Genomic DNA, 21942 nt, shown 5'->3' with positions numbered 1-21942 from the left:
TAACATCCTTTATTTTTCAATGGCTTTTGTTATCACTCCCAAACCTTCCTACACTTGATAGCCCTCAACAAGAACGAGGAGGAGAGAAGAGGATGCTGGGTAGAGAAGGATCAGGCAAGGAAGACTCAAGGTGTAGGGCAGTGGGTGGATTATGAGCAGTACACTGAATTGTGGATGGCAATGGCTGGGGTGGGTCAGGAATCGGAGGCACAAAATTCTCATGGTAAGTGTTCATGGGGCACTGAGGACAAGGGACACAGAAATGTGTGTAGATGGACTCAGTGAAACAAGATAGAAAACATGCTGCAATCTTTCAGTCCTTTGAAATAGTGGGAATGCCAAGGAAAGATCTAAGGCTGGGGGAGTCCAGCAAAGGGAAAGAGACAAGGAGTAAAGTTGCCAGATTACTCAAAAATGACACAGGAATGAGACTTCTGATCATCAGTTAACAATCAGCTCAGGCTAGTAAGTGGGAAGGGATGGGGAAGAAGAGAGTTATCAACTGAATAGGAAGTTCCTCCATCTTTTCCTTCATATCTCCCCACACATACATCATTGCCCTCTCCAGTGTTTAATGAATGTCACAATAGTTCTCTGCTTCTAGTTTGCCTCTTCATAATTCCTCTCCTTTTAAAACAGGATGTTTTCTCCTAAACAGCTCAGCTGTTATGCTACAATTCCATCCATACATCCAAAATAATTTGACTTCTGAAAGATTTCCTTCAAAATTCAAGAATTGTTTTAATGAATACTGTATCTTAGAGATTCCACACAGACATACACATCAACTCAAAATACATCTTCCATGTTATCTAAAAAGTCAGACTGCCCCCATTTTCCCCTTCGTATTGTTTCTAGACAATCAGTGTGCTCTGATAGTACTATAGTTTGGAACACCAAAATGCTCACTCCAGTGGTTAGCTGTCTGATGTCATGTTATCCCCTGCTGGTCAGGTTATGTTTTAAAGCAAATTTCCTTAGTGTATTCTGCTGTGTATTTTCATTTGCAAGCTCATATTCACTCAGATTCATGAAACGTTTCTGTAGTTCTTCAGAACTGTCAATGATCAGTGCTTCATAACCAATCTGCAAGTCTAATATTAGACCAGAGGAATCTTGGAAGATATTGGCCAACATCAGTGTTTCAGGCTTGGAGAGGAAACTATTAGCTCATTTGTTTCAGGTACTAGAACTGGCTGACCTTGAGAATAAAAAGTAGAAGGAAGTGGTCTTCTCATTCTCCCTTCATAGCTGCAAGCTTCCTTACTCCAAAAGCAAACTACAGGTAGGTAAAAGGATCTACCTTCACAGCTTTGCAGCAGCAGAATGGCTTTCAGCCTCAAACTCATAATTTGGCTCAAAAAAAAAAAAAAAAAAAAAGTGTTATCTATTTTCAGCTGCACCTTCAATGAACAGTAACGTGCAAATATTTTTTCAGATGGATTGATTTAAAACAAAACAGGAGGGGAAATGAAAAGAGTGCATGCAATATCCAGCAAAGGATATCATGTCTCTATATTAAAGGAAGTCTGTTGAAGAGCCTCCAACAGTGAGAAAAAGCAGGCAATTAACACATACTTTTCCTTTCTTATGTTGTTTTATTGCACATGTTTAGAATGAAGACTTCAAAGTGGCATAAGTATGTGTTTGAATAATCAAAATGTCATTTAAAAAATCAAATGAGCTTATTCTGTGATGAAGAACTCATTCTGGACTTTAAGTCACAATAACCTGGACAATAAGACATTTTTTTTCAGTTCTTAGTCTGGTTCTTACGAGAAGCAGTTTCATTCCCTATTCTGCTCATGTTAATCCTTTGCATCTACACACTTTCACGTTCACAGCTTTGGCAAGAAGCTTTACGAAATACTTGTAAATCTGCAAGCTTTTTATTATTAAAACCTTTAATTTTTAAGTGGCTTCTTGTGACTGTCAACAACTTGTATTGTCATGGATACATAGAGATGAGAGGAAGAGATTAGAGTATCACAAAATCTGCATGCATGAATAATCTGAATTATGAACTTTATTCTTTTCTATAAATGAGTAGCATGATTTTACAAATGCAGCTGGCACCACTTACTCGATGTAGGTATAAATTCAAAATATTTGCTTTATATGAAATGCTTCTACAGTTGTTCATAGTGTGCAAGCTCAATCCAGTGTGGCTGAAGCTATATCAAACTTGTTTCTGTTTAGGGGTGGGTTTTTCCTTCCTTTTTTAAAAACATCTTTTTTAAAGATCCAAGGCTACACATAAAAAAACTATATCCTTTAAGATAGTAGGACTTTCCCCTTCTCTCACTATTGTCGATACATCCAATGAAATATTCTCCTATCATTTTCTGTACATTTGAAAGCTACTTTTACTTAAGACAAGATGAACCTTTGAACAGCCAGAACACCACAATACAGGAAAATAAACAGTTTCTGCTTTGTGGAAATAAGATAAGTTCTTCTTGCTATGTACCATAAGCAAGTTTTGAGATTAGTTGATATTACTTGTACTACTCTGACTCTCAACTTGACCTGCACACAGAAAGGAAAAATATCTGCTAGGTGATCACACTGAGAGATGTTAGAAACTGTTAGAGGCAAAAATTTCTCCTCAAGTCATTTTGATCAATAAATAAGCTTCCTCTCAAACACTTAATTACCTAAAAGACTTGGAAAGATAATAGCAGTAGAATTTCCAAAGACCATTAAAAAAAAAGGGAGGGGGGGAAATATGTAATGGCATAATCATTTTTGTAGTAAGAGGTTTTCTGGAAAGGTTTTTGGCCATTAAAAAACATCTGGAAGTTACAAAATTAAGAATACATGTTGTATTATATCTAGTCACATATGACATTATGTTTGTTGTATTAACTGCAAGTAATATATTACAATAAACTATAAGCAAAATATAAAACTGAATACTATATAATACACATTATATATCATACGATTTATAATTACAAAATACACTTTTGGGGCATATCTTTTTCTAGTTGTATCATTCTTTAATCAAGAAAACTGAATTAAGTTAGCAAATAAAATTTCTTATGTATAATGCTCATTTTGCCATTTGAAAAACAGCTTTTTCATGCAAAAGCAGAAAATTGGAAAAAAGCGTGTTCAGCTGTGGCTTGAAAAATACTTTCATGAGTGTGATGATATATGAAAAACAAAGAAGTATGAAAAATATTTGTGTGTGTTTTATGGAAATAGAAAAATGAACCACATAACACATTAATAAAGATTAAAGAGATCTTTTTACACAGTAAATTTTGAAGGACGTGTAACTGCATGTCAAAATCTTTGAAATGAGTGGATTAGATGACATATCAACTCTTTCAATATGCTTATATAGCTATTTTACTAGGCTCTTTGTTTTGGTGTTTCCTACATACAACTTGGACTAAGTTACTTGGTTTCTGAGAGCTACTCCAGGTTATCCATGGAAGAGAAATAAACTCCCTAAACCCAGTGAAGTTTCACCCTCCACAGACAGACTGCCACTGCAGCTCTAAAAACATTCCTGAAATCTAAACTCTTATTTCTGAGTATGCTTTCTAGCTTCTCTGGATAAGCATCTGAGAACCTCTCCATTTGGTTCTGAATGCCTTGGACTTCTAATCAGTTTGGAAAGCAGCATTAAAATCACACAGATTTTAATCACTAGTCCATGGATGGAAACCCTTGCGATCCACTGAGCTTCAAAATCTGTTCCAGATGAACACACCCTCATTCAGTGGTTTCTCCTCCATTTTTTTTTCCTTATCTCCAAAAAATTGGCACAAATACAAATTTCATGTCTACTCATCAAATGCCCAAAATTATGGACTACTTAAGATGTGGCTACCTTATCAGAGTAGAATCAGGATTCAGAAGATTTCTGGCAGAAGGAGAATAAGAGAGGCCTTTTTATTTTAAGACAGTGCCAGATAAAGTATGCTGAAAGTTGACTTTAACAAAACAGTACAGGAGAAAACTCACCAAGATATTATCCTCATACTTAAATTTAATAAATAATCCACAAATATCTCCAAATTTAGGCAAGTCACCCACTGACTGGAGGGTAATCTAGCATAAGAATTCTTATAATGCTCATTTGGAAAATTCTCTATCTGCAGTTTTACTCCTGTAAATGACTACATTCAGCAAGCACAGTACTGAAGAGTGCAGTACCGGTCAAGGTAATAAAAGAGAACAGGGACCTTGACAGCTCATCGACTTCTCTCCCTCTATTTAGAGACATAACAGAAAAGTGAAAGCATTCTAGTACTCAGTGTAGAATTTAGTTTTTCCTTGTTTACATTCAGAAAAAGAGGTTTATCAATGATGGCCTGGAAAGGAAAGCCCTATTGGTAAAGAGTTTAGGGAGTGTTATTTTCTTCTGAAATACTTGCCATCCTGTTTCTGACAGCAACATTTGCCATCCTGACAGCAACATTTTCATTTTAGATTTCCTACTTTCCTTACTAGCCTGGCCTGCAGTATATCTCCATCTCTAAAGATCAACTCTGAGCACACAACAAATCACTCAAGGGTTTCCAATGGCAACAGTGATCACTAACACTGTGTCTCAATTTTCTTCTCTCCAATCTGCCATCATCTGTATTTTCAGTACAATTCATCAGTTAAACAAGATCATGAATCCCTTATTGCATACAGAACTCTCCAGGCTAAACACTGTAAAGCACAACAGAAAAATGGTCTTTCCTGCCACCATACTCGTGAGAACAAATCAAGTTTCCCATTACTGAACAACAGTTTTACAAAATACATTCCAGTACATTCATTAACTTGCTACAAAGTATTAGCAGAAACAACTGAATTAGCCTATTAATTATACTAAAAAAGACAAAAGAATATTCTGCTATGTATTTCTCTTTCTTTTCACTTGTCTAATAACAAAATTTAGCAGTTCATGGAATTCTGTAATTATAAGGTACAAAGTTTAAAGAAATTCTACAGTATTTGGTTACTTGCATAAAAGTAGTTTAGTGAGCTTTAGGAACCACAGGGTAGGAAAGGTAAAGGAAGGGGAACCCAATATCAAAAATATCTAGAAGTTTAAAACTTCTAGATTTAAAGAAAAGTGGGGCATTCAACAGAATTCTTTGATATAAAGCAAGCTCAACTAAGTTGTTTTTCTACGGCAAAATAAGAAGATACTCCTCATTCTAAAATAGCAAAATCTATGTCCCTCATTTTATCCAACTACAATTTTTTCAAAGTAGAAAAAAGTATGTTTTTGTAAAATACTGAAGGGATGAAATTTTACACAGTAGGGGTACTCCAACATACCTCCTGAATGGCTGTCATGACAACATGTTGAACTGATTCTTCCATCATCATTATAGTCTGGATGTACTCTGAAAATAAGAGCATTTTGTAATGTTATTGTTGAAACCCGAGAGTCACAAAGAACAAGAGGTCAGCAGCTGCATCTTTCCTACAAACTGAGCAGGTGCTACAGATGACACTGAAATGCATGACAATCATTCATGTCCCAGCCCAACAAACTCAAGAACACATTATCAGAAAGTCTATTCAAACATAAATCCAGGCTCACTGGAACACTTAAACAGTCAAAAACACAGCTGTACATAACGGCCATCCACTTTTTCTTCCTGCACTTCACACTAACTTCTGAAATAACTACCCATCCTCCAAATACTTGTCTCCCTTTGTTCTCAAAGGATTCTGGTCATGTAAGTGCATGATTGAAGGAGGGGATGCTTCTTCCATGAACTTAAGATTCATGTCCTGCCTTTTCACAGTATTCTTATCACAAGGCCTTTTAAATAGGTCCTCTCCACTGTTTTCTTCCAATTTCCTATTTCAATAGCAGTTAAAATGACAAATTCTGATGTTTAGATCAAGTTAAGGAATCAATGACTTGTTCTGCATCACATGGTTTTCAACTGGATATTATCATTTCTACATGCCAAATGTATTCTTCTTGTGGTTTGCTCAAGTGGAAGATGCTGGGGATCAGTCACTTCAAGGTGATTAACTACAATGTGCAAAGTCTTATGTTCAGATTGATATGAGAAGTAAGAGATACTTCTCATTGAAGGGTGTCAAGCAGCCACCAAAAGAGAGAGAATTTCTATACAAAACAGAAAGGACAGGAGGCCTCTGTTAACACAGAATCATAGAATCAGTAGGGTTGGAAGGGACCTCTGGAGATCATCTAGTCCAAGCCCCCTGCTCAGCAGGGTCACCTACAGCATGTTAGACACAGTTGCAACCAGGCAGGCCTTGAAGATCTCCAGAGAAGAAGACTCCACCACCTCTCTGGGCAACCTGTTCCAGTGCCCCGTCACTCTCACAGGGAAGAAATTCCCCCTCACTTTCAGGCGGAACTTCCTGTGCTTCAATTTCTGCCCATTGCCTCTTGTCCTGTCACATATCAAATTAAAATCACCATCTGATTTTAATTTAGAGGATGGCCAGGCTATCTCCTCCTTAAGGGAAGAATAAAAGCAATTTCAGAATGACAGATTAAAATGATTTAGACATCTGAGAAATCTGAAAAGGGGAAATCAGCTATAAAAGCTAAAAGGTACTACTGCAAGAGGAAGAAAAAAGGTCTGACGTCATTGCTGCCATTTTGCCAGACAGGAAACAGAAATGAGGTAAACCAAGACAAGAAAAGACAGATCTTGGATGTAATCTTAACGTAAATACAGTAAACACAACCTTTCATTTATCAAGCTATGTATTTTATAACTACTTGCTACTATGCATTCTGTCTTAAGAATTATGAGTAAATGATTGTAGTTGCATTGTTACTTTAAACAGGCTTAATCACATTCTCTACTGTATCTGCAGAGAAACTGAATAGTCCCGTATTTGGCCTCTGCAAGTCAGATAGAGAGCAGGCATAACAGGAGACAAGGGATGCAGAAGCGTTTTCCAGTGACTGCCTAAGATTCAGTTGCCTAAGGGAGGCGTGCAGAGTCATTCTGGATGCCCTTAAGATATCACGCCTAGTCTCTAGCTGTTGCTTAGAAAGGCACAGTCACTTACATTCTTGTGCTCCATTTGCCAACCCCACATAAAAGTTTTGCGGACTCCGACGTCCCAAAAGGCACTGGACATCTCCTCAGACGAACCACCAGTGATTCAGATGGCTCTCTCACATGTACCAAGATACTGAAATATATTTCTGAGTCCAAGGTCACAGAAAAGAGGATAAGAATCATACTTGTAGATTCTTAGCCACCCAGAGCTAACTCATATATAAATGGTTAAAGGCTGGGGCCAAGAGCTTCTCTTTTCAGGAACTCTTCAGCTAACAAAGACCAAAATTACTTATGTTGGAAACACAACATGTTCCACAGTTTGAGACTGCAAAGACCAGTGAAACTTGTAAAAAGACATCCATTATTACCTGCAAAACAAAATACTGTCATGACTTATAAAAACAGATTTGTCTCTGACAACAACCTGAGAAACATCATTTTCCTCTAGGCAATTTACACAAGAATTTAGATTTTCATTCACTGCCCTGGGAGCAAATTATACATTCAAAATTTATTACCTTGCTTCTGTTCACAGTTCACAGCGCATCCCAAAATGAGCTGAAGCATTCTTCCAAGCTCTGCAGCATCAGAATGCTCTCCAATGAGGTTAACATCAGGAAGGGTGAAGTCATTAATCTGTTGCCCTAAAATCTGTATAAAGACCCAACACATACATATCTGTATCACTGCACATGTGTACAAGTTCAAAAAATACAAGGATGATTCAGATTCAACAGGAAGAGCTCAATTTTATTTTAATATAATTTTCAATCCATCTTGAAACAAACTAGTTTGCATCACACCAGCTTATACACAGAGTTCCAAATAGCAGACTATCCGTTAACACCTGACACAACTAGTATTTGCGAAAACTTAAACATAACTGTCTCAACTGAAAAGAAGCCATTAGTTTCAAACTTAGTGAGAATGACTTTTTTTTTTTTCTAGATAACAAAAGGTAACATAGGCAGGCTCAAAAGAAACCTCAACAACATTTAGATAATTAATTTTTATAAAGCATTACAGTAAAATGTCTAATGTCTAAAAACTTTTTAGATAATCTCAGTTTGTACCACTAGAAAGTCAAGAAATTAAAATACTTCACTTACACAAAAGTGGCTAGCATTAACAGATGACAAATATAAGACTGTAAAATATTCAGCCATTTGGCCTCACACTTTTGTAGGTCTCAAGGATATTTACCAAATCCCAAAGCTAAAAAAACTAATTCCATGGAAAAGAATTTGACATAGCAGCAGAACACAAAATTAAAAAGAATACATTCAAATATTTAAAAAAAATACATTCAAATATTTAAAAAAAAGACTGAAAAAGGAGGCAAAAGAAAAACGTGACTTAATGTAATCTGATTTAGAATTCAGAAGAATTTACATTAATGATTGTCAGTAGAAGGAATTAAACAATCCTACTAGATTGTTCTCAAGGAGCTTTCAGGGGGCTGAAAATATGAACATGAAATGTGAAATTAAACATATCTCTGACAGATTAATTGCAGATAAAAAGGAACTGTCAATTCTTAAGCATAGTGCAATAAAGAAACAATGACTCTGGAAGGAATCATTTGTTTGCTGGATGCTCTTTTTTATTTTAATATGCAAGAAAACCAGAAAAGTAGGTAAAGGTATTTATAAAAAAAATTTAACAGATGGAAGAATAGGCAAATAGGCAAAAATGAAGCCATTTAAAAGTCTTCCAGGGTTGGGCCTTGTGGAATCATTGTCGCTGGATATTTTGCTTTGTTTTTTTAGAAAGTTCCTCAAAGAACAAACACCAACACTAGTATTAAGATTTCTGTATACTTTACAGAACTCATATCCAAATTTCCATGAGACAGCTCCTTTTAAGTCACTCTAGTTAGAAATAAGAATTCTGTGAAAGCACCGAATACAACTTAAAATACTACTATGTGTATAGACTGCAAAGATGTGATCAAAAACAGTATTCTTTGAATGAAGTCAGTCTGTTATGCTTATATTTTGTTCTGTATTTCCCGAATTTATTTCAAATACAGAACTGATTTCTAAATTAAAAATTAAACAACAATTGCTTTATTATCTATTAATACTACAATTATTTTGAGGGAAAAAGTAATGGGAAGAGATGTATCAACATGCACTACAGAAAAGCAGAGGAAGTGAAGGTGCAAATGAAGGATTTTAAAATCAACCTAAGAGATACAATTTTAATACAACAACAACAACAGATCAGTGAAATAACCAAATGAAGGCCAGACTCTGGAATAAATATCTTAGAATAAAAAAGGACTTTTCTTCCTGAATAAATAGCAAAGATTTTTAGAACAAGAATGAAACATAGAAGGCCAGAGCAGCTGAATTCCGCAGCAAGATTATGGGGCGCTCATATGCCTCCAAACAGGAACTTCTGGCTTCCTGTTCTTCCACAGTATAATCAATGACAGCAATGTAAGGTAGCTATTCTGAAAGACTGGGTGCAATATAAATCCTGTTTGTGGATGCAATATAAATTCTAAAATTTCACTAAAATTAAGTTGGCTTATAGGCTTTTCAAAGATTTTTAGCTACAACAGGCAAAATCCAAATATATTCACCTCTATACTGTGCAAGAATGTGTTTGCTGAAAGAGGGATCTGGATAAGAAAAATATAACCACAACTCATAGCAGAATACAGAACATCTCTCCTATCACTACAAGCATTGTTTCAACAGAGAAAAAGTAACTAAACCAAAAGCCAATCAAAGTTATAAATATGCACTATTGTTGCCAGAGTTCAAATCAGTCATTACACTTTGAAACTTGCTGACTTACCAAGGTTAAGTTTTCATGAGAAACTTAGTCCTCATGCATACCAACTAGCTCAAAAGAAGATGGTAGCATTTTTCCATAGCAAAATTAATATTGCACAATAAAGTCTTTTCTGTAATTCATCATGACTTATTAATTTAAAGGCCATAATAAAACTATTCTTTGGCCTTTTTCACCATAGAAATTTCTGCCATAAAGCTATAATAGAAGATTCTTTCAACGTAACTTTTCATTTAAGTTGGAGATTTGTGTGTGAGGCATGTACAAGGGACCCAAGTATGTACAAGGGACTCATGTACATACAAGGGATCCAACGGCAAATCACAAAAATTTTATACTAAAACTTGAAATTTCTTTCTAAAATGATCAATGATTGCCAGCTTACTTAAGCATCAATTCTCAAAATTGTCATTTCAGCATGGATAGTTGACACTATTTACTGAATATAAGGTTATCAGTCTAACTTTTTCTTTCTTAAAATTCACTTATTTTGAAAGACTTAAGTATACTAACAAATATCTTCCTTTACAAAGTACTTAGGAGAAGCTAATATGGTTTCTCTGGACAAGCAGCATTCAGAATGAATATACTATGGATTTTATCCTGTATTCTGTGTTAATCAGTTTGCTCCAAAACACCAATGATTTTAGAAGCAAATTTTAGCTGTAGATTCACCACTGGAAAAATGTTGTATTGTTTCTCCTCTGGACTGGTTCACTTCTGAATTTGCTCAATATCCTAACAAGTAACACCATGGGCAGACACATTAAGAATTCAAATTCCCAGGATTAAAATATTTTAAATAAAAACTTCCACAGGAGGAGATGGTAAAAGTGTTCCTTCTTCCCCCACCTCAGAGAAGAAAAGGAAAGGGCAGCCTTAAAAACAAAACAAAAACAAACAGCAGCAACAGCAAAAAAAAAAAAAAAAAAAAAAAACAAAGGCACTACTTACAACCAACATCAAAAAAGAGCCAGTATCAAAGATAACTATTTGTATGACAGGGCCTGCAAATCATTTGGAAACTCTGATCAAGCATATGATAAAGTAGGTGAGAACTTTTACAGAAGGCTAACCCCCGAGAATAGGCCACAAGATACCCTGCACATCAAACACCTTGAAAAGGAAGGCAAAACCTAATGAATTTGTAGGATACAATTTACATTAAGCAGGTTAACAAAAATGCATTAACAAAAGGAGAGTAAATGTATTTTAATTAAAACTGTTCTTACCTCATGGTTGTAATCTAATATCCCTTTTAAAATTTTCTTCAGGTTGCTTACCTATATGACACAAAGAGGAAGGAAATACAATAAACACAAGGAATACATTACAGAAACACGATCCTAAAGTAGGCAAGCAAAGAACAATCACACCAAAGAGGTTTTACATCCATTACATCCATTCACACTTCAGTGAAACCTTTCGTTTGAGAACCTGCAGTTAGAATCACGGAAGTTACACAACTATCCTTTGTGATCACACTTCCAGATGGGGTCACAAATCTACACGAATTGGCGGAAACCATTTAAGTCTATGAAATATACAGTACTTGTTTGGACCTTTTGGGATTTGAAAGTTAAAATATTCTTTTCCTCTTCTCTTTTCCTGAAACATTCTAGTGACTTACTTTCTAGAGATGTGCATCTCCACTTCCAGACCAAAACCAGCTACCACTTAATATTCTCCTTTCTCCCCAACCTATGCAAGTTAATTTTTTTAATGTTCTCATTAAGTATTCCTCTTAGAGCCTTCATTTTTTATTGCCTCCCTCTAAATTCTTGGCAGCTGAATGTTTACAATACAGCATCAAAGCAAGACTCCACATTTCTCAGCAAGTCTTTAGTGTCACACAAAGAGTTTCTGTTTCACTTGCATAATCAAAAGCATAAGTTAGATTCCATAGAGCAAGAGGCATTTATACTGCATTTCTCGAGTACTGAGGGGTTTCTGCTCCCTTTCTGGCAAAAATACATTCAGATCAATCTCAGATGAAGACTGCATGAAAAATCTTAAAAATCCACAATCCACAATATATCTGAATATCCACAATGGTGATATTTAGAATAAGTAGATCTTTGCTGAAAGTAACCGCTACAAATTCTAACCAGTTAATGTCAAAGTATTTAAGCAAAGTATTTAGACAATGGAAGCAGTATACTGTCTCACACAGTAGGAAGTTTAAAAAACAGGTTCTGTAAAGATTGAGCAAAAATGAAAGGGATGACCAGAGAACTGAATAATCACATCTCAACCACTTATCATAAACTTAGGTATCTCAAGAAGAGAGATTTAGGATTCAAAGCTGCCTACTGCTGACCATCATAACCAGTTATGAACTGTGAAACTACAATGGAGGGGAAAACACAATCAAATCAAAATTCTCTTTAAAATCTACAATATCTTCTATGTTCTTCATTATATTCTAAAAATTCACAACAAAGATATTTTGCTGCCAAATTTATCTGTCTACCAAAAGGCCTATTACAGAAAACAATCAGAAGGCATGATACTAAAATCCACAGACAGACTAAACACTCCAACATAGTCAACAGTTAGAAAAAACACGGTGATGAAAGCTAAATTCGGTTCCTCTTCAGAGTGAAATTCAAGAATGGAACAGGCTACACAACTCAAAAGATGTAGTCCTGAATTTCAAAATGGTAATGATGTGACTAATGCAATCCTCCTAACTTCCTCCCTTTTGGAAACCAATAGCAAAAAATTTGACCACTTGTAAACACAAAATCATCCTTAGGAAAGTTTCATAATTGTCTTCATAATCACTGAACTTTTAAGCCATACAAGAAAAGACATTCAACCTGGACATCTGGCAGCCTACAGTGAAAACTGGAGATCAATTGGTGGCTCTTTCATAATGGTATAATGAGTTTACTTTCAGATTTACCCCTTTTCCTCCCATCAAATGTGTTTTCCTTCTGATGTAATAACTACAACATACTTTTAATTGTCTGTCCAAAGGCAATCACCACTATCTCTCAAGGGTTATGCAGGATAAGAACCAAAGTCTGCAGCAAATTTAAGAATTTCAAGAAATACAAATCATTTAATTTTGATCAAATGAAGAATACTATACTGATTAGAGTATAATTTTCAAACTTGATCCGTTTTGTAGTTTACCTGAGTCTGCTGCAGAAAGTCCCATAGAAACCCAAGGGCCAAGCTGCAGAATTTAAGTCCAGTTTAGCGATGAGAACATTGGGAGGAACCTTGAACTTGAAAATAATCCCAAAAATGAGAAAAAAAAAAAAAAAACAAAATAGAAAGCACTAGCCTAGAAAAACTGTTTAATGCTTTATCCTTAACAGAAAGAGTCATTTTCCTCCATATAACTTCCATATAGCTTAGAGCTGTGTTGCTAGAACAAAAACAACAGAAAAAGTTTATCATAATCTCTCATAAAAGCTAACACATAGAACAGCACCCTCAGAAAAGGAAAATGGCAAATAAATCTGGAAAACTTTCTCTTTGAGGCTCTATTTTATTCCATTCTCAACCAGCAGTACCAGGATAACTTTCTAGTGTTAACTGTACCATCTTTGCATCAGATAGATGCTCAGGCAATTGTAAAGCTAAAGCAACTACTTTATAGACTGGCTTAGTCCCTTCCACAGTCCCTTCCACAGTCATTCCTTGCACTCACTTCTCTGTTTGGAGAAAACAGGAAACGTTTTTGAAAAAACGGTGAGAGCTATCAAAGCAGTCACAACTGAACAGTTTGTTCTTTTTTTTTCTCCTAAGCTTTTTCTCACCTCTCATATGAAATTTATACCCTTATTTAATTACAAGTCACTCACTGATTCCAAATAGAGGCTTTTTGAGGGTATTCTGCCTAGCTTTTCTCTTTAGGAATATACTTGAGCACCAAAGGGAAGACAGCCTGATGAAATGGACAACAGAAATGCTATAAAGGTTACAAATACTAACAAAAAGGGAGTTTAAGTTATTTAATAGGTTATTTAAGTCCTTGTTTTCTCTCTAGCACTACAAAAGTTGATTCCAAATTTTCATTACATCATCTATATGATAAAGTCCTGTTTCTGCTGAGGACTCAGGGTAACGCAAGCTGACTTTTCAATGAACATTTCAGGTCCTGAAGTGTCTGATAGGGAACCCTAATGTTCTAACCTCCTGCTAGGAGTACTTTTTCAGTACAGTACTTTTTCTGTGTAATTAGGTATACGTCTATTTTCCTTCAAAAAGGTTATAATTAACAACCTCACAACCCTTGGAAGTGTTGCAAGTGCACAGACTTGCAATGGTGGAAGAATTCTTAACTCTTCTACTTCAGATAATGCATGCACAGTTCCAACCACGTACACTAGGTTTCTGCTCTAAACTGCATTCTGCAGAAGTCTGTTTTCTCTGGCTATAAATGAGGCCACAAGAGCCTAATTTATAGCCCTGGGACTTATCTCTCTCCAACCTCTCTTTTGCAAAAGAATCTCAAGAACGTGCTTTTATCTTTGCTCTGCATGAACAGATAAGAGACATCTTCTTGAGCTAAATGAAAACAACTCCCCCCCCCCCCAAAAAAAAAAAACACAACGTTGTTACAAAGGTATCTCCAAGGACAGATAGCATTCCCAAGTTAAACTTATGCTAGGAGACATAGTGACTTAGGCATTATGGGTGTATAGAAAGAGAAATAAATATATTATTTGCTGATTATTTTCTTAGCAGAAACAAATGCCAGTATGCCTTTTAGTCTTTTGTTCTTACTTGCAGAATTTAGCAGAAAAACATACTTACATGACAGCCTTCTATCCTTATTAGAAAGAAAAAAGCCACTAAAAAACTTAAAAGGCTTTTCTGGGCAAGTGCTTCCTTCTGCTACTTTCATCTTTCTCTCTCAACGAAGGATAATACTGTACACAAAAAAACGGCTACCAGCACCCTACAAACTCAGCAAGGGTAGGAAAACTAAATGCAAACATAATTTCTGTGTTACAGCAGAAAGTCAAAACTAACTCTCAAAAATCAGGTTTGTTCACTTGGATTATAGCACTAAGTCTCCAATTTAATTATTTCATTTTGCAATATTGTATGAAGTAGACAAATTAATCTTTGCAAAGACAAGGCATTCAGCAAACTGTTCTAGCTACAGAAAATCTAATGGAAACATTTGTTTGAATGTACCATTCAGTAATGGAACAAACACAGCTTGCTTGTATAACACAGGTCAGATGTATTTTAAACTGATGTTGCAATCTGAATGTCAAGGCAAATGTCCAGAAGAGAGACAGAAATCAAGTAGAATAACATATGTCCTTCCTCTCCCAAGCTAGGTATGGTGAAACCGCACGGAAGAGATTAAAGTGTCTGTTCTTTTTCCCCATCCTTTGGGCAGTCCATGACATATTCTGTAACTGTCAAAAAAGTGATAAATTCAGTGACTAATGTGTGTATCAAACCATTAACTGTGTAAATCTCTGTTTTGTTACTGTTATTTATATGTCCCTGGACACTGAACTTCTTTCTTGATTAGGAACTTCATTCCTGCAAAATCTTGGCAACAGGATTATTTTCTGTGCTGTTTTCCAGTTTCAGTGAAGGCTATTTTGTCTTCAGAATGTGTCAGCATGAAATACTTGGCGCATCTGCAATTTAAACTCTATGTTAAAGCGTTCAACTGTATATTAGAAAATACATGTTTTTGCTTTTACAGATTTTTCTTTAAATAACATAAAATTTTGCTTAAGTCATCACTGAGAAGTAGAGTTTTTCCTTACCCCATAGAAAATAAAAAATAAAACCAAAAAAACTGCTATGAGTGCTGATGTATGCTATGCCTCAGAAATTTTAACCCTAAAGTAGTAAAATGTTTCTCCATTAAACACACTAAGCCAAAGAGATTGGGTCAGCCTTCACATGGAGAATGCTGGCTAGCTGAATACTTCTTACTTTGCAAGTCCCCCAAATTCTAACATTCCCCTTTTTCTGTGCTACACATTGCTCTGTTTCTGAAGTCAGACAGCCTGCTCCAAAAATCAAGAATATAACAACATACCTGTTAATGTATAGGCTTAATTTAAACCAGTATAGCAAATGTAAAATGTTTTAATAAAATAGCATCCTTGCAGTTGTCAACAAGTAAATCAAACAACATTAACTGACTGAATAAAAAGACAAACAAGAATGCACAGCTCAGTTTTGTAATTCTGAATTGGATGCTATCATGCATGAAAAGTTTACAATTGCATAATTGAAAAGTTTACAATTGCATAATTGAAAAGTTTACAATTGCATAATTGAAAAGTTTACAATTGCATAATTGAAAAGTTTACAATTGCATAATTGAAAAGTTTACAATTGCATAATTGAAAAGTTTACAATTGCATAATTTTCTGAGTATCTCCATCAACAGTGGTTAGGAGGGCCATATTGGGGAAGTGGAATAACCTGTACATTAAATTTTCTATCCATTTCCCCTCTAGACTGGCTCCATTATGTGGATCATAATAGTGACAGCTCGTACAAGCATAGGTCTACTATATCGCATGGTACCGGAAGCGGAGAACAACCCTGTCTAGCAACAAGAATATACCTCAACTCATTATCACAAAGCTTGTGAGATAGCACAAAATATGCTAACTGGGTTAGCATTTCTTTTCCTGCTTCATAAAATATGAAGGGAAATCTATATTGAAGAGATGTACAGAAGTATGTTGACTGCATTTTAGATCTGGTCGTAAACCAACAAAAGTACACAGATTAAAAGTGTACCTACCAGTCACTGATAAAGTTGAAGATCTAAAGTACTTACTGTATTTACTCTTATGTAAGAACAATAGCTGGTAATGTGTTTTAACTCTTGTTTTGTAACCATTAAAATAATCTTATACATTTCTGTTCTCTATTATGTTTTACAACAATGAAGGGTGATTTCAAAAGTATATGCTTCTTTTAATAAGAATAAAATTATCAGTCTGTAGCTCTTTTTTATACAGAAATCTGAAAACCAAGAAGGAATGACATCAGCAAGAAACTGAAATCTAAACTGATGTTTTCCCAGACTTGAATCACATAAGGAAGTTATTAGATTGTTCAGTGTTTCTTTTATTCATGCCTTTTAAGCTTTAGTAACTGCTAAACTGGTGAGAGAGGGAGAGAAATATCCTTCCTCAAGCGCATATGAGAGTTACAAAAGTTGCTGCTTGTTTTCAATTAATTAAGATGCGGTTATAACAAATGGCTCTCAGACTGTTCTCCAAATTTAAGAACCAAGACTTCAGGATTCCTTATAAAATAGTAATTTTAGAGAAAAAAAAATCTTCTATGGTCTGTCCATTTCAAATTTCATATTCTGCTTTAAAAATTACTTCAAACTAACCTGTTTTTAAAAAGGACTAGTAGAGTGTTCTTAGAGAACATGTCTTTTATTCACCAACCTATCAATACACCCTCATCAATGTTCCCACATTTTTGCTGTCAATTTTGTTAGGCAAGAAATGCTAAAACAATCCAGACTTGCAAAAAACAGGCCAGGCAGCAGAAACCATGCTGACAGGTCTGCTGAGCAGGAGTATATACAGCAGTCCTTTCTTCTGGTGGCACTTACTAGTGTACCCTCTGTTCAGAAAGTAATGTTGACAGACTGCAAGATTAAGAATATTTCATAGTTTCATCCTTTTCCCAGATGTTCTGAAGAGTTTTTGGTGGCTAGAACAAACTGGGTTTATGGGAAGCATGAACTAATAGATGAACAATCCCAGTTTTATTCCTCCAAGAAACCACGTTGGAAATGGCAATTTAGGAATGCTCATATATTTTTATTTTCTCATTAAATCTAATCAGAAACTGCACTAACATCTGCATGTCAAATTGTGTTCTTTAGGTTTTATAATCAAGCTGTTCCACAGTTGCACTAGTGTAAACTCTATTGCCTTGAAGGTTTACAGAGAAAATACTAGAATAGGTGATACAAATGACTGAGCAAACAGACCGTGGTCAGAAAACATGCTGAGCACACACAACACAGAAAACCACCACTTCCTCTCCTAAAGCTCTGTAGAACTGGCAAAGTAAAAAGAAACAACATTTTTCCCTTTTATTTAAATAAATTTCTTATTACTTGCTATTATTATGCAGTTATTTCTCAGAGCTCATTCACCTTTTTTTGAAAAATTACTTTCATACTTCACAGTAAAAAAAAAAAAAAAAAAAACTTTTATTCATTCCACTTTGTTCTTCAAATGTTGATTTAAGCATGCAACTTCTTAACATTTTTCTTTTAAATAACTGAAATTAGTTTTCAAATTCAACTTTTCTTTTTTCTTCATTAGACTGTGCAGAACTGCAATAACGTACTAAATAAGTGCAATTAAAATTGCCTTAAATTCAAAATACTCTAACACAAAGCAAAATCTTGACCTAGAAATATGCTAAACAATAATTTAAGCACAGTACTGTAATAAGAACTGAAATATGCAGACAAGTAAACAAAGTACCTTTAGCCTCCAATTATCTCCTACTTCTGTTTTGATCCTGTTTAACCAGTTTTCATCAAAGTAAGCTGGATCTCTAGGAAAAAAAAAGAATACAGGTTAAAAGGATTTCGAAAGCTGTTACGACACTTCAGTGGTTAAGCACCTATCTCAGGCTGACATAACTAATATTTTAGTTATTTAAGTCACCTGCTACTACTCACTTTTCTCATTACTTACACTCTTTTCATATATCCCACTTCTAGCTTCACACCATGGGTAACTAATATTTTTGAGGAAGCTTCAGGAGTTGCAATGTAGCTTGCCAGTTTCTTCCTCCATAATGCTGTTTTTCCCCTAATTTATTAGGTGATGCTAGAAGCTAAACTCACAGAATACAATCTTATTTGCAATACTAGAAAGCATTGCAGAAAATATTACTTTTCATGTATTATTGACTCCTTTTGCTAGACATGGACTGCAAATACTCCTTTTCTAAAAAGGAAGATTGTGACTGAACAGTATTTGCTGTCATCATAAAGTAAGAAAAATTAAAAGTAGCACTGGAGTTAAGAGTTTATCACTGGGAACACACTTCACTATTATTTCATCTGCCAAGTAACACTTTTTTCCAGATCTCTTACGGTAATCCTTGTCATTTTTTTTAATCATCTTTCCACAACAGCTTTTCTACTTTCAGAGCTTTTAACGAGGTCATTATGACAAAGAACAACTAATATTTGTGCAGCATTTTATTTTCATAAATTTCATTTCTTCCTCACAAGCACCCTCCCTAAGCTGCTAGCTCACGACAACTAAGACTCTTGCCCTCAGGTTCTAAAACTGTCTGAAAAAGTGATATTTTCTCCTGTTTACTAAGGTCAAATTTCCCTTCCACCATACAGAATTCCAATGTTATGATCAGAATGAAAGAACGAACTCATTAAACATAACTATTTTTAAAACAACATGTCAACATCAGGAAAGACTTGCACTTCAGATGAAAAAAACAAAGTTAATGTAGCTAGAAAACCGAAAGCTTTCATTTTTTGCAAGCATAAGGCCATTAACAGGCAGTGGCAGTGTGGTAGTTCAAGTTTGAGTTTCACAGAAAGGATTTTAATTTCTGGATTTGATGACTGTATTTGCTGCAACGTACCATTCGATTGACTGCTGTATCCTTCAGAGATAGCTTAACTGTATACTTTATTTATTTAGGGGTAAGTCAACATGAGATCTTTTGGAAAAAAACTCAAAAAAGAACTATGAATGCATCTGAAGATCCCAACAATGTCCATATGATACATACTGTTAATCAATAATTATATCAGCACCTTTATTAGGGCACAAGCCTTCATAGACACTTTGTGTACCTGATGCACTAATTCTCCTGTATTGTATTTTCCCCAATTTTTCTTCACAAAGTATCAAGGTTTACAAGCAGCCCACAGCATACTACATAGCAAATGAGAGATCACAAACAGCAAAGTTTCTCAACTAACATATTCCAATCATTGTTTTTACACATTTTATTACAGACTCCAGTGAAGATTAAAGCATGTTTCTTTTCCTCTGACGTGGCATACGCAAGCATATAGCTGGAAGAACAGCGTTAATTACTAGTTAAGCTGAAGACTCCAAACTGCTCCCAATCAGAAACAGTGCAGTTCTAGCATAGATTACAGAATCTCAAAGTATGAAACAGAAAATCTAACATCCTACATAGAGATCATCCGGGTTTGAAATAGGCTTTCTCTAAATAGCTTTGAAATGGCCTCTCTGCCATTAGCAGGGGGTAAATTTAAGAATGTACTTGATCGAAATACTTACATGTTCTACTAGAAATGAAGAAAGTTGATGTTAGGCCTTCCTATGAAATGAATGTTTTTCATTGCCTAATTTCCACTTACCGTAACTCAATCACCTGCTGAGTAATGAAACAAATCAGCAGCTTAAATCTGAATTGCTCCAGTTTGAGCTCTGGAGTTCAGAAAACACCATGGTACCTTTTGACTGTTTTTTCTGGGAATTACCAACAGTCAGGTGATTTGAACAGACTCAATAGCTATGAAGTACCAGCCCAGCTGAGTGACAAAGCAGGTAAGAGTAGTTACCTGTGCTTCTCTGGCAAAAAAAGACCAATGGGACTATCATTTTTAAGGGTTACATTGTGTCACGAATATCTTCAACTGCTTGAAGGCTATAGCACCATGAATAGGCCAATTCTTCACTTACATTTTCATTATTATTAACTAGTCTAAAAAGCTGCATCAGAAAGCATGAAGAACTGCCCACAGAAGTCTACTTGGATGGATCAGCTGGTTAACACTGCATACCCCGTTATCAACAAGGGCATCGGTTACGTTAAAATTACAAGGTTTAGGATTCAACTCCAACTCAATGTACTCAAGAGGCCTACATTTCAACACCAAATAAAAAGCTTCTCAGCTACTAATGCTGTAACAGTGACACAGAGACCAGCAATTCGTCTTCATTTTCTTGATAGAAGTCTTGTGACTACTACATCTTTATGTATGTCCCGTCAGACATACATTTTGGGAAGATTCCTGGGAATTTAATCTAAGCTAAGCCCTCTTCCACAGATCCCATTTGTTTTCTCAAGTATAAAATCTCATTGAAATATCTAAGGTCCAGCAACTCATCAGCAATCCACTCTAAGTCATTAACATAAAACACTGGAGAGAAGAGTACCTCTGGGAATCATGACTCAAACATATTCAGATTTCTTGAACTCCCTTAGTCCATGTCATTGAAAAAGATGCTGTCAACTCGTAAAACAATGTTTGAAAAAGTATCTGCTAAGCAAATATGAACAAAGGTATTGTTGGCAATTGAGGAGATGCAATTACAGAATACCCATCAGTTAATTTTGAACAGGTACTGCACTACACAAGGTCAGCAGAAAACTCTGACTACAGTATCATTACCATGACAAGACTTGTTTGAATCAAGCATTTTAGTTTCCATTATCATCATATTAGCCTAAAACCAGAGTTGGGGAATCTCTTGTGCTGGATTAATTTCAGGGTTTATAAAGCCATTTATATACCAGCTGATTGCTGCCTAGTCTCTATACAAGGCTGCAGATAGCTTATACTGCTCTTCAGAGCACAAGGTTCTTATGCTTCTGTCAACGGCTGTCACTGTATGTGATGCTGTTCTAAGCCATGCTCATTTATACCATCCCCATCTTATTTTGTATGCAAATTTTCCTTTATTTAAGCAATCACCTCTGTATCTCTGCCAACAGACAGAAATACATTTCTGAAAAAAACCAAGTAGTATAACTCACGATTACTCACTTCAACAGTGGTACAGTAAATTGCTTTAAGAAATATCTGTTTAACAAAAAGAAAAATCCCTCCAACTAGGGACATACAAAAGCAGGGCTTTTTTTTCATTCTTTGTAAATCAAAATACACAATATGCTGTACTGTGTAACATTATTCATACAATTCATTAAAAGTCATTAACTGCATATGCAGATGACAAATGAAAATATATACTCTCTCTTACATCTACCAAAGCCAAAACAACTGAGAAAAAGAATAAAAGAAGAAGAGGGGCATCTTGACATAAACAGTGTCCAGAAAGGGATGAAAGGAGAATTTAAAATTCAACTATTAAAGAAAGAATTATACTTTTTCTGG

The 21942-nt window shown here is 35.3% G+C and overlaps 1 protein-coding gene across 7 annotated transcripts in view; it reads right to left on the bottom strand.

The window, feature by feature from the left end:
- HOOK3 (hook microtubule tethering protein 3) overlaps window positions 1-21942 on the bottom strand; it is an 86896-nt gene that overhangs the window by 43098 nt on the left and 21856 nt on the right. For 6 of the 7 annotated variants that reach the window (XM_062600686.1, XM_062600687.1, XM_062600689.1 and 3 more), the window contains exons 3-6: window positions 18296-18368; window positions 11057-11107; window positions 7538-7670; window positions 5293-5360 (exon numbers count right to left, since the gene is read on the bottom strand). In XM_062600686.1, the coding sequence (XP_062456670.1) occupies window positions 5293-5360; window positions 7538-7670; window positions 11057-11107; window positions 18296-18368 (325 nt within the window). Of the gene's footprint in view, window positions 1-5292; window positions 5361-7023; window positions 7104-7537; window positions 7671-11056; window positions 11108-18295; window positions 18369-21942 lie in introns of those variants that run through there. The other variant, XM_062600693.1, reaches the window with a different exon arrangement.

The sequence above is a fragment of the Rhea pennata genome, chromosome Z (assembly GCF_028389875.1).
Source record: "Rhea pennata isolate bPtePen1 chromosome Z, bPtePen1.pri, whole genome shotgun sequence".
NCBI lineage: Eukaryota > Metazoa > Chordata > Aves > Rheiformes > Rheidae > Rhea > Rhea pennata.
Note: the sequence above shows the minus strand (reverse complement) of the source record. Positions and strands in the feature narration are given on the sequence as shown.